The 12,712-nt window shown below is 37.4% G+C and overlaps 1 protein-coding gene across 12 annotated transcripts in view; it reads right to left on the reverse strand.

Annotated features, from left to right (window-relative positions):
- Nucleotides 1–12,712, reverse strand: part of LOC109058162 (microtubule-associated serine/threonine-protein kinase 2-like) — a 132,419-nt gene that overhangs the window by 67,099 nt on the left and 52,608 nt on the right. The window contains exon 1 of one of the 12 annotated variants that reach the window (XM_042726030.1): nt 3,188–3,794. The exons of the other annotated variants lie outside the window; for them this stretch is intronic. Coding sequence (XP_042581964.1) covers nt 3,188–3,226 — 39 coding nt within the window. The 5' untranslated portion in view covers nt 3,227–3,794. Of the gene's footprint in view, nt 1–3,187; nt 3,795–12,712 lie in introns of those variants that run through there. 12 annotated transcript variants of the gene reach the window in all.

A 12,712-nucleotide genomic window follows, 5' to 3' on the forward strand; every position in this document is an offset into this window, starting at 1 on the left:
AGAGCATGTAACAGGCAAAACTGAAGTCCTATGAATACTTTCACCTGAGTAATCATGAGCAAAAATCAATCCTAACATCACAACAGATAAAACTGATGAGCAAACACAGCTTAACTAGCTACCACCTCTCACAAAAAAACAAACAAACAAAAAAAAGTTCTTTATTTCACTTTGACTTCAAATGAAATTATACTTCTAATCCTTGGAACTGAGATATGAGCTGGATGGAGGGACATGTTCATACTTTGTAAAGAAGTTTTTCTAAAAATAAAGGAATAAGAGAGAGCACAAACCCTGAAATGATGTAACAGGACAAACTCTACTTAACTTTTGAAAATGACCGAAGTATTAAGCTTTCATGTTTTTAAATAAAGATTTAAGGCTGCAAAGTGTTTAAATGTTATATCATAAATTTGTTATGCTAGGTTAATGCTATTTCTTGCTGGTCAAGGTTTCTGGCAACAAAAAGCATCATTTAGTTTTGCATTACTATTTTAGAATGTAAAATTCAATACACTTTTAAAAAAAAGTTTACATATTTTAGGACTGGATATCATCAACTACCTAAAGATACACTGAACATTGTTTAGTGTACACTTTGATCAAATACATTGTGTGTAGAGAGCTTAAAATCAATATGCAAATGCACTACAAAGCCCCTGTTTATCTAACATGAATTGTGCTTGAAGCACTAAAATGATAATAACTGAAGGCCTCCTGTGGCTCCATATTCCAAACTAATGTACTACATTGCTACATTGTTAAGCAAACAGCCTACATTTAAGTTACATTACCTGTCAGAAACATAGTTTGATTAGGGCTGTCACGCCATGCTTTAGTGCCTAACAAACAATTTAAAGCTGTGACCAAAGAGTGTTTGATTGTCAGGAGCACGTGGATGACCACTGACATTGAGGAAAAATCATTAAACAGGCCTGGGCCTCAGGAGACCACTCAGAAGCATTACAGAGATTTAGTCTCCCCCTCAGCCTTTAACCTCTTCTCATGAACACTGCCAAATGTGGCTTTCAAGGGCACTGTGTCTCGCACTGGCTAGCAATATTGGGCTTGGTCCCCATGTGACTAACTGCCCAGACCACTTTAGAGCATTAAGGGGATACGTGGCTTAAAGCCATAATGACCTATTCATCAGCAATCAGTCAATATGTCCGTAAAAAATATGGATCTCAAAAGACCCCAAGTGAATATAAGTTACCATTTAAAAGTTTGGGATAAGAATTATTGTTATTATTATTTTTTAAGAAAATTAATACTTTTATTTAGCATGGACGCATTGAATTGATCAGATCTGACAGTAAATACTTTTACATTGTTATAAAAAATAAAATGATATCTAAAAATCAATTTTACTGTATAATCATAAAATATATATTTAGATTGAAATTATAATAAAATTTCTAAATATTACTGTTTTTACTGTTATTTTTAAATAAAAGAGCACAGACTTGGTGAGCATAGGAGAATTTTTTCAAAATCATCTTATTGATTCCAGATTTTTTTGAAGAGTAGTGTATGTGTTTATAGTGGTGGTGTTCAGATTCTGCTGACAGACTCGGAGTGATTGTAGAAACAGGATATGAAGTTTAATGAGATGTTACAGTAGATAGCAGAATAAGCCCGCTGCTTCATCTCACTGTCCGGTTCTGGCAGACAGAAAGCCCTACGGTGGATTTACCGAGACAAAACCTCCTCACTGCACAGCTGAGTGAACAGACACAACACAGAGCTCAGCTCAACCACATCCATCTCCACAGCCAGCGGCCAAAAGCACAGACACCCTAGCACAAAAGACAGCACTGAGAACCACAAAGTGCCTTAAAACCCCCACTATTAACTGGAATGGAAACGAACTGCGACGTGCTGCTCTTGATGCTTGTAACACAAAAGTACACACACAATCAGGAACAACACACCTCCTGAATACAATAATACTTCAACAGTGAAATGCCTTTCCAGTGAAAGATACTTCAGTGCAATCCTGCACAGCTCCATTTCACATTATTATCTGAATAACAGCAGGACATGGTCAATTTTCTTTTCATCTTGTTTACCAACATCTTATCTTCCCACTAATAACCCTGAGGACAAGGAGATAAATTACACAACCAAATAGCTTCTGAATCCTGCACTGCATTGCGTAGATAACGCTGTAGTTCAATTAGAGTTGATACTAAATATTTAAATAAACAACCTTATATATCTCTTGACAGTGTACTTGACATCAAGGGGCAATGTTCTCAAATTTAACAGAGCAGTCGTCATCTACTCAGGTTAACTAGTGAATTGACAGTAAATGCAGTTACACAACACACTCTTGAACTGTTATAATGTTACAGAAAAAAAACAAGACCGAAGAGTGGAAAGTGGTAGGCATGCAAAAAGCCAGGAATATTTTTGGTGATGTGTGCTATTACACTCCCTAGTTAAGCATCAGCGTCAGGTGATTAAGTGTTAATTTGTGTCTATATATATACACAAGCATGTTTGTGTTGTGTCAGGCAAGTCAAAGCCAGAATGCCTCACACTGTTCTTGTCACACAGGGTGGGGGGAGGTATGTACTGTACATGATAACTGCCCCAACAAAGAATTGAGTTTGGCCCCATGAAAAGGGGGATTTGAGGTTTACTACAGCAGATATGGTTTCTGCTCCTCATTTCTAGCATTAATGGCAGTCTAAATCACTTTATCTGTTCACATTCTAACTCAGTCTGATTCAGTCTTTGTTCAGCTGTCCAAACAAAAAGTTTGTACCCATTTAGAACACCGAGTCATGATGATGACTATTGACACAGTTCCTGTAATTCAAATAGGAAAGCTAGTAAGCAAATCATTCAAAGAATGAGAGACAGACAAGCAGATACGAGAAGGGGAAAAAAATGCAGAATTTAGCCCTGAATTAATTTGAAGCACGGCAATCTGTTATCACCGAGACACATTCGAAAGGTTCACACTGCTTGACAAAACTGGATAATTTGATCCCAAGGCAGAGTTTTCTTGCTTTCTGCAGTGCTTAAAATGTATGAATTTGCTGACACATCACAGCAACCGTGAAGACTAAGAAAGGATGCAAATGGGAAGGATGAAATGTGACTAGTCGGACAGTTTAAACTGGAGTAAACTGAAGGAAAACCTTATGATTATGTTATATGCATCATTCATCCTTACCTGAAGGCCTCTCCTCCTTAATATACTGGAGTCATCCATCTTATTGTCTTGTATCGGATTCCAACTTTAGTGAAGTTGTCCTACTTTCCTAATCAAGGATACAGTCTTCTACCCAAGATTTATCAGAATTCTGTGAGGCACAAATGATCTGACAGAGACCCGGCTTTGGGTATCAGTACTGGGAATTTGCTCTTTGCTGATGTCATGCTCATCCACAGCAAAACACAGATGTAATCATCCTATAAGATTAGCAAATGACTACTGAACAATTTTTCCTGCATGCTGCAACAGTCTTGTTTGTAACTTTTCTCACCTAAAATTGACAGGAACTCATAAAAAAAACAATGTCCTAGTATAGATTTTTAACAGGTATTCCTTAAACTGAAAAATTTAAAGAACACAGTTAAACATGAGGACACTTAGTAGGTCAACTGACAGCAGGAGAGCATTTCAATGGCTCAACATTGTTGTTCCCCGTTCACTGTTTGCTTCTGGTGGTTCAGAGAAAGGATAGCTTTCAGAACAGTGTCTCTGTATCTGTCGGTATCTTCGCTTCGTCGGAATGAGGAATGGCTGGAAAATATGCGTCTCCCTGAAATTCTTCCTTCATTCACACACAAACCAAATCCAACCAAAACATCTTCAAAACCAACTCTTAACCAAACACAAAAAAAATCACAACCAATTCCTTCTCCTTTACCTCTCCTTTACCTCACTCCGACACACTCAGTCTCCAGAGATTCCCAGATATCTTCATTTCTATGGAAACTACAGCCTCTGCATAAACAGTGGACAGTTAATGATAAAAATGGCACATCAGGGGATGAAAATAGAAAAATATTCAGGCCAGCGCAGTCCTCCAGAGATGCATAATTAGTCTAAGGTGCAATGTACTGCATTAAACCGACCAAATATAGTTTAACCCTCCCAGTGCTTTTCCATTCACCTAGTAGGTTTATTCAAGTGATCAAATTAGTTGTTTATCACTTGCTTCAACCCGAGAGTGGGTAAAAGTGGAAGGGAGGAAGCAAGCAGAGAATATTTTCAGCCTACACTCTTGAGATAATCTAGAAACAGTCAGTAGCAACAGCAGGAAAACACAGGCACTGGCTGCCCACTGACAGCACAAGGCAAACAACAACTCCAGTCAGAGCCGCATGGCTGGATTCCATTCCCCTCGGCCGAGAGGCCTCTGTCTTTCATTCGCCAGGAAGGCAGGCGAACGACAAAAGCTGTGCTAGCAGAGCTGTCTTTTCAGTGGCAGGTGCAAACAGACGCTGCACTCACGCTGATTGCTTGTCTGCTTTTTCTTCGCATATCTCCCCTGCTTTATTCAGCTTCCTCAGCTGGTCCACAGCCAAGATTGGTCTCCCGAAAAACAGTCGAGGTCGGGGGACAAGATGAAAATTCCATGCAGGAAGAGTGTCACTCAGAATCTCCTCATCTTCTCCCCTGTCAAAGCGCTTGAAGTGGTCCGCTGTTTGTGAATGGGCTGCCTGCCGGAGGGGCTGCAACGGCAGATTCACAATTCAGCCACATTCAATCTTGTCATTTAAATCTCCCGCTTGTACTGCCTTCTATCAGTGCACATGCAAGTGGTTAAAGGAATAAAATAGCTGTATTTCTTTTCTTTGCTTGTGCTATACATAGAAGCCTTCTGTATCTTCCGTTTCTCGCTCTCTTGTTCCTTGTAAGCTCTCCTCCTCCTCTTCCCAGCGCCTCACTGCTGAATGCTGCTTTATCTGTCCTATCAGCCAGCAACACATCCAGCCAGCCAATCAGACGCACACAGACTCAGAGCTATTTGCATAATATGAATGGGGGAGCAAAAAGGCCCCACCCCTTCACTCCCTTCTGTGCCATTCTGTTCACAACGCTCTGCTTTACCCCAAAACATAAAAAATACACACGCACATAAAATACACATTTTCTCTTCTTACTATTCAATCATACTGCAGCAACAAGCACAAAATGTCCTATTCTTTATGCCTCCCCTTCCTGTCCAAATAAGGCGTCTGTGTTTTGTACAAGGCAAATAGTAAGTCTAATACCAGTATATTCAGTAATGAAAGTCTAATGAGATTGTGAAGGGTTTTTCTTCAGTACAGTGATGCATTAGCAGCGGCTCTGTTCATCTCAAGGGACTGCAGGAACAAAAGCAAGAGGGATTATCGTCTATAGGCAGAACACTGCCATTCCCACTGCCATACATACAGTATATATGTGTATTAATCACCATCTCTCCTCTCTCTCTCTCTTCTTGCCTCCGACATCACAGAAGAAGCAGAACAGGAAAGATAACAAACATGGGCATGGAAGAAAATATATGTGTAGTGGGGAGAGAGAGAGACGTGGAGAGGGAAGCTCTTTCCTCCCACACACTTAGTGAAGTGCGGACAGAGGGTCATTATATGATCAGGTGAGTACCAGAGGAAAAGCAAATTATGTGTTTGGATTAGTGTGTGCACATGCCTTTGTAGTAAGATCACATGCAAAACCACAGTAACTTTAAGCGTGTAGGGTCAGAGTTTAGTGAAATGGACACTCTGAAAACACAATGAACATACTAAACTCTTCATTCACAAGTAGTTTTGTTTTTTTTTTAAAAGTAATTACTAGCTTTGTAATTGCTAGTTTCGAGCTGTCAATTTAGTATGATTAATTCTTAACAAAAAATGAAAAAGAAAATTAATGCACTTAATCATGCTCCCTGACCTATACATAAATCACATGATGAATTTTCTTAAAATATCTATTTAAAAAAAAAAAAAAAAAAACTATTAAATGACACTGAGGGCAGCAAAATCTCTGGATATATTCCACAGAAAGAAAACTGCATTTCTGGCATAATTATTTATAATTGATCACACATTACATTTTGTTCTTTTTCAAACCCACATCTTGTCACAGCCTGTCCTTGTGATTCCACAATCAAATTTCCATGCAAATATGATGATACGCATGCAAAATGTCACATAATAAAAAAAAAAAATTCCACAGTATATTTACATTGCACTTATGTTGATATACATGGATGTAAACACTAATCTGGACCAAGCGAGAAGCCAAATACAATTGCACAAAATCAGATACTGAAAATACCAATACTAACTCTAATACTTAATACTTAATGTCTATATGGCCCTACAATTATGAGAGGAGAAAGAGTGGTGATTCAGTGATTCACAAAATAAATCAGTGACTGACTGTTTATTAACAAATAATTCTATATCTACAAAAGAACTATTCCCATTCATACCTCCAATAGTTTGTGTAGAAATTCCTAATTATAAACTCCTATCTGCATGCAGCTTTAAATAAACTGTCCAGCTAAACAAGCAAGATAAAGCAGCCAATGTGACCTCATTGGCACATGCACACTTACATACATTCTCTAATTTATCACATCCAAGTTCAAGGGTCAGTGGTGAAGTCAAGGACCAGAGAGGTAACATAGCTCATTGCTACAAGTCTTATCAATAGGGCCTTTCGCACCGCAGGAACCTTTTCATAGAACCAGAACTAATTGTGGAATTACCCACTTTTGTGCGTTTTCGCACCACAGGAACTGGGTGCGATTTTAGTACCGGGCCGCCTACTCCGGAGCAGGGTCTAACCAGCACAACTGGTATGACCCGTGACGTAAGTAGAAATTGATTGGCCAGACGCGTTCGAAAACGCCCTCACCCACCATTATTTAAAACGCCGTGTAACATACTGTAAACATTGTGTCAACTTATGTTGCAAGTATGACGAACAGCGATAAATATACGGACTCAGAAGTGCAGGCACTTGCAGCAAATGTAGTGCTGCCAGTTGTCGTTGGAGATTCTTAGTCCTCCTTTCCGTTCTTTCAATCGATTTACGTATTCGATGACATTCCATGTCCATTATTGTGAAACCCGCGAGACGCAACAAAACCACAGCTCCGATCACAGCGTCCTCCATCCTCCTGTTGTTAACGTTGTTCGTCTTTGTTTTCGTTGTATAACACCGCGCACAAATGACGTCGCTGTAGACCAGTTTATGTCACGTCCTAGTACACACTCTCGGCGCGAATGCAACCCTTTAAATGGTTCTGGGAAACAGTCTGCGCAAAATCGTCCCAGTACTTTTAGTTCTGGAACTAAAGCTGTGCGAAAGGCGAAACAGTTCTTTGAAAAAAAGAGGCGCTATCTCATGTGTATTTACCCAGTAACTGAAATCCTGCCAGTTTGCCAAAGGTGTGAGAATGAGGCATCTGCTATTGGAGGCAGCCTACATTCTTTATAAACATCTTCAGGAATGTCTGAAGGATAGTGTGAAACAACGGGTCAAGTATTTTTAGCCAATGTTGGCATAGTACAAACTGATTTATATATCTAAATCAACATTAATAGAAATGATGCGCTACTGGGTAATGTAAGTCAATCCATACTGTAAACACTTTATGGCGATCCTTTACAAGTCACTTAACTGTTATACATATGCTCTATATATGAAGACTGCTTAAAAATAGCTGGGTTTCCATCCAGGAATTTGTATGCAAATTTTGGAATAATGCATAACATATGTGGGATGAAAACACCATTACTTTTTCATTTCTATTTAAACTACTTTCTTTTTACTCATTGATTCAAATGTATTTTTCAAGAAATGTATTTAGTATGAAGACTGCAATGTACATGCATTTACCAAATAAATTATTAAACTAAGATCAAAAACAATAATATTTCACCTAAATAATTTGCTCTCAGAAAAATAAACCTTTTTCCCACCAATTTCCCTGAGAAGTGATGTTTGTTCTCTTGAACAAATTTAACTTGTGCTATATTAACAAATCGTTTTCCAATATTTAGAAATTTGTTACATGAATTGAATTTGCAGCAAGATAGCAATGGACTCCACAATGGATAAAAGAAATAAAAGAATGATTTTTGTGGTTGTAAATATAACAAATTATTGGAGTACATTTTACAAGAAAATACAATTTAAGCTTTTCTACTTCAAAATTTCATGGTTAATTTAATGTGTTGCTTGTAACTGACAATAGTTTCTACACAAAATCTTTTTTTCAGTGTGATAAATAAGAGGGTGGACAGAGGTCACATGCTGACTGCTTCCAATATGAGTACGTCCCAAAATCTGGGTAAAATCAAGGACTCAACCACATTTCACTTAGTTCCACACTGAAGCATAAAAGTCGCATTGCCTGGAAGGAGGATTCAAATGAATTGTATGCTGTTAATATACATTACTAATGAACTCGTTTTAATGCAACATCCTGTAAGGCTTCAAATAACTATATTACATTACTAATGTGAGTCTGGCGTAGTTGCACTCGATGACCTGCACCTAAGAGGCCCTCCTGCAATGAAAAGCTGACGCATGACAAATTCTCAGACTGTTCATGTAATAAGATAGTCCTGACCTAGCACACACTCCACAGACACTGCTGCTGTTTCAAACAAGACATGGACCCCCACAAATCTCATTCTGCTCTTCGGTCCTGAGGGACACAGCAGAAAATCATATTGATCTATGCATGATTCTAGAAAAACAGACAGCACGTTCACTATTATTGATCTGAAGAGGTCATGAGACTGACTAATGGTATGAATTCTTAAGGTTGCACGCTTAGGGCACATGTAAATGACACACTCCAAAACATCAGCATCAATATCTGAAGCTACAGGTGTGTTCAAAACAGCATACAACCATAAAAGCCCATTCACTTCAAGATGCATACACACATACAACAATATACATACATACACAAAACTATCATAGCATTTTCTTCTGCCACACTTTAAATTACATGTGAACTCCATTTCTCATCGAGTCATGGAGTGATGTTCCTGTGCCATTCGGTGGGCACGTAATGAGGGAGTCAGAGAGGGCTAAAAGCAAACCTGACAGCAGAAATGGATGCCATTAATCTAGTGCACCATTAAAAATGTGTGATAGATACTGCAAACAAAAACATTTAGACCTACCCGAGGGAAAGAGGAAAGCAAAAATTAATTTGATGCAACATCTAGCTACAGGAAAACATTTCTGTAAAATCAAATCTTATTCCAGAGCCGCCAGGGTTATAATTGGGTGTGCCTATTGAGAACTAAACCATAAATTAATGATGAAAACACAGACATGAACTTGGAGGCTCTTCATTAGCATTTAGTAAATTAAGACCGGTTTAAAATATTAATTTACAGATGTACAACATCACAAACAGGTCGTGGGCTTCATTTAAAAACAAACAGGTGAATGAGAACTTGAGCTGTAGGTAAAAGAAAGTCAAATCGGGTGCTATTAAATCTACATTACCAATGCACTGAATCACACATATTTGAATGTCAAAGACGTTCAAACAAAACCAGATGTCAACTGATGCCACTTTAGCAGTTTTATAGTGACGAGTGGCCATGTCTCAAAGTATCTGTGGAGAGCAGGCACAGGCTGCTTCCAAGAAACAGCATCGTCAGGGGCACATAATAATGAAATGCTGAGCAAGCTTCAGGCCAAAAAACCCCACACAAGCCATCTTTTTAACTTGGTGAGCTACATTTTGCGAAAAGTGCATGAGTGTGTGCTTAACATGAGTGTTTATGAAGAACTGGTAGAATATGACAAAAATTGTATTCCTGCATTAAATCATGAAACTAATGAAACACCCAAAATAACCCTTATAGAAACATTTCCTTTAAACCTACTTGGGGGAAAAAGAGATTTAAAAGGAAACATCCAGTGATTCATCGTCCACAGAAAATTCAGAATTTGCTGAATTAGATAATTTTTTTTGCCTACCGTTTTATAAATACTGCATATTTGTACATAGCTATTTTTATAATGTTTATAATGTTACAAATTATTTCAAAGAAATGTTTCTTTTAACCTTCTTTTCAAAAAAAAAATAAAAAATCCTGAAACAAATACACTAAATTAGACTGATTTCTAGTAATTTGATGTTGAAGACTAGAGTAATAGCTGCTAAAAATTCAGCTTTGCCATCACATGAGTACATTACATTTTAAAACATATAATTTTTTTTTTTTAAATTCCAATAATCTTTCACAATAGTTCTTTTTTACTGCATTTCTGATCAAATAAATGCCGGCTTGGTGAGGATAAGAGACTTCTCTCAAATAGTGTAGTAGGGAAGAAGCAATATTCAGATGCTGGGCTTTTTGAAAGCTCATATTACACACTTCATATTTAATAACCTCCTTCCTTCATGTGCACAACTAAACAAATAAGCTTCCTGTAGTTCCACAATGATGCAAGCATTTTCAAGAATCAGAGAGAACATCAAGATAGGAGCTCCTGTGAAAAACTTTTTGTTCTTTTTACTTTATCACTACTGAAAATCTAGTCATTCAACTCCAAAGTTGTCAGCCCGCTCCCTGAGGCAAGCAGGAAAAAGTATGGCAGAGGTTATTAAAAAAAAAAAAATGCATGTTGGTATAACAGACAAGAAAAGAAAGATTGAAATGCTGACAGAAAGGCTGGTGACCATACAACACACATAACTGGTTCAATATTTTTTTTTTTTTTAATAATGTGAAGACATTTCTGGAGTGTTGCCAGTAAAATCACTGTCAAACAGCACAAAAAACATTTAAGTTTAGCCTACCTTTCCACAAGTATTTACAACTTATAATTCTGTTTCTACAAAGCATTGTCATACAGGGAGAGATTATCATTTTTATGTGATAAAGGCCTGGAGAAGGGCTCTCTCTTCTTAAAAAGAACCCATTAAACTAAAAAAGTTGATTTAGAAACAAACAGATAGAAAAAAAAACATATCTGCTGAGAAAAGCAAATGAACAACCACATTATTTAGCTGCATATTCGTTTACATTAAAAAGAATTCCGAATAACCTCTGTGAGCACCTGTAGTGATTTCTCTGGACGATCAACCACATTAAATTATTATAACATCTGCTGGGTTCACACTAATGTTCAAAGCAAAGTGAGTTGATCTGCAAAGTTTATATATGCTCAGGGAGTGCATGTTGCAAGTTTTCAGTCAGTTGCATCAGTTTTTCTATCATGTACCTATTGAAAAACATGATTGTTTTACTGCACACAAACCCACATTGGGAGTCGTATCACTAGCTAAGCACTTTCTTCAAGGATGTTCTTGGGTTTGGTAAGTATCCAGTCAGACCATCAATACCAGACTTCATCCACCATCAGAAAGGCTCATCCATCACTGCTCATGAAATAAAGACAACTTATTCACCTACTGACTACCAAATGCATGGGGGCAGTGGGAATGATATATAGCAGTTGCCATTTGTTAGTGATAAATCGAGTTTGCTGACTAATCCTACCCAGCACTGCTGTCAAAAGTGTTAAGAACTAGGGATGTGCTGATCCGATGTTCACATCGGGTATCAGCTCCGATACTGCCATTTTTCTCAGATCGGGTATCGGTCAGAGAGGGCCGATCCAAATCCAAGATTTTTTTTTTTCTTTTTTCGATTGTGCAAATTATTCCGAATTACTCCTTAACCCATAAAACAACACAATACACCAAATCCAAAATCCATCACTTTCACACTCCTCGTGCCACCTGCTTTGCACATTTTGATTTGTAAATACATGTCTATGATTTTGGAAAAAGGACTTTAACTTCTTCCCGGAGTTTAATGTTGTTTTGTTACTTGCTATCGGGTGTCTGTGAGAACAAAACACGGGCACAGAAAAGAATATAAACTGTTTTTAACGTGCACAGTAACTGACATTTAAAACTGTTAAAAGAAAGGCTCAGTAACTGTTGCACAGATATAATACACTACGCATCAATATCTCTTCTCTTTGTGCTTTGCAACACTGCAACAATTGCTTCAAGCGCATCACTCTGCACACCGGATGCGCACATTGTAAACACTTCATGCTGCACTGTATTGGTTTAGTCCTTTCATATGTAGTTGCCTTATTAAAAAATATGCTAAACATTTAAAAGAAATGTATTTTAATTGTACAGTATATACTAGGCATGGGCCAGTATGAGATTTTGATGGTATGATAACCTTAAGCAAAAATATCACGGTTTCACGGTATTGTTGTTACAGCTCTGAAATGTGTTATTTTTAAATGACTGGGTAAAAAAAAGGCATCTTTTTTTTTCTGCTGGACACAATATATTTTGTTTTTGAGCAACATACAGAATATAAGAAACAGCAGAATTAATTTATTTTTTCTTTGATTTGTTTCCTAAAAAGAAAAAAAATAAAGTCTGACATCTTTATTTAACCTAAATCTGTAATTACAGTTATTTAATTTTATATAATTCATAAACAAATAATTTATATCATTTCATATCATTTAGTTATAAAATTATAATCATACACAATTTGATTGAAAGGGGTCATATGATGCGATTTCAAATTTTCCTTTCTCTTTGGAGTGTTACAAGCTCTTGGTGAATAAAGAAGATCTGTAAAGTTGCAAGACTAAAGTCTTAAATCCAAAGAGATATTCTTTATAAAAGCTGAGACTCGTCCTTGCCCCCCTGAAACGGCTCTTTCTAACACGCCC

The sequence above is a fragment of the Cyprinus carpio genome, chromosome B6 (assembly GCF_018340385.1).
Source record: "Cyprinus carpio isolate SPL01 chromosome B6, ASM1834038v1, whole genome shotgun sequence".
NCBI classification, from domain to species: Eukaryota; Metazoa; Chordata; class Actinopteri; order Cypriniformes; family Cyprinidae; genus Cyprinus; species Cyprinus carpio.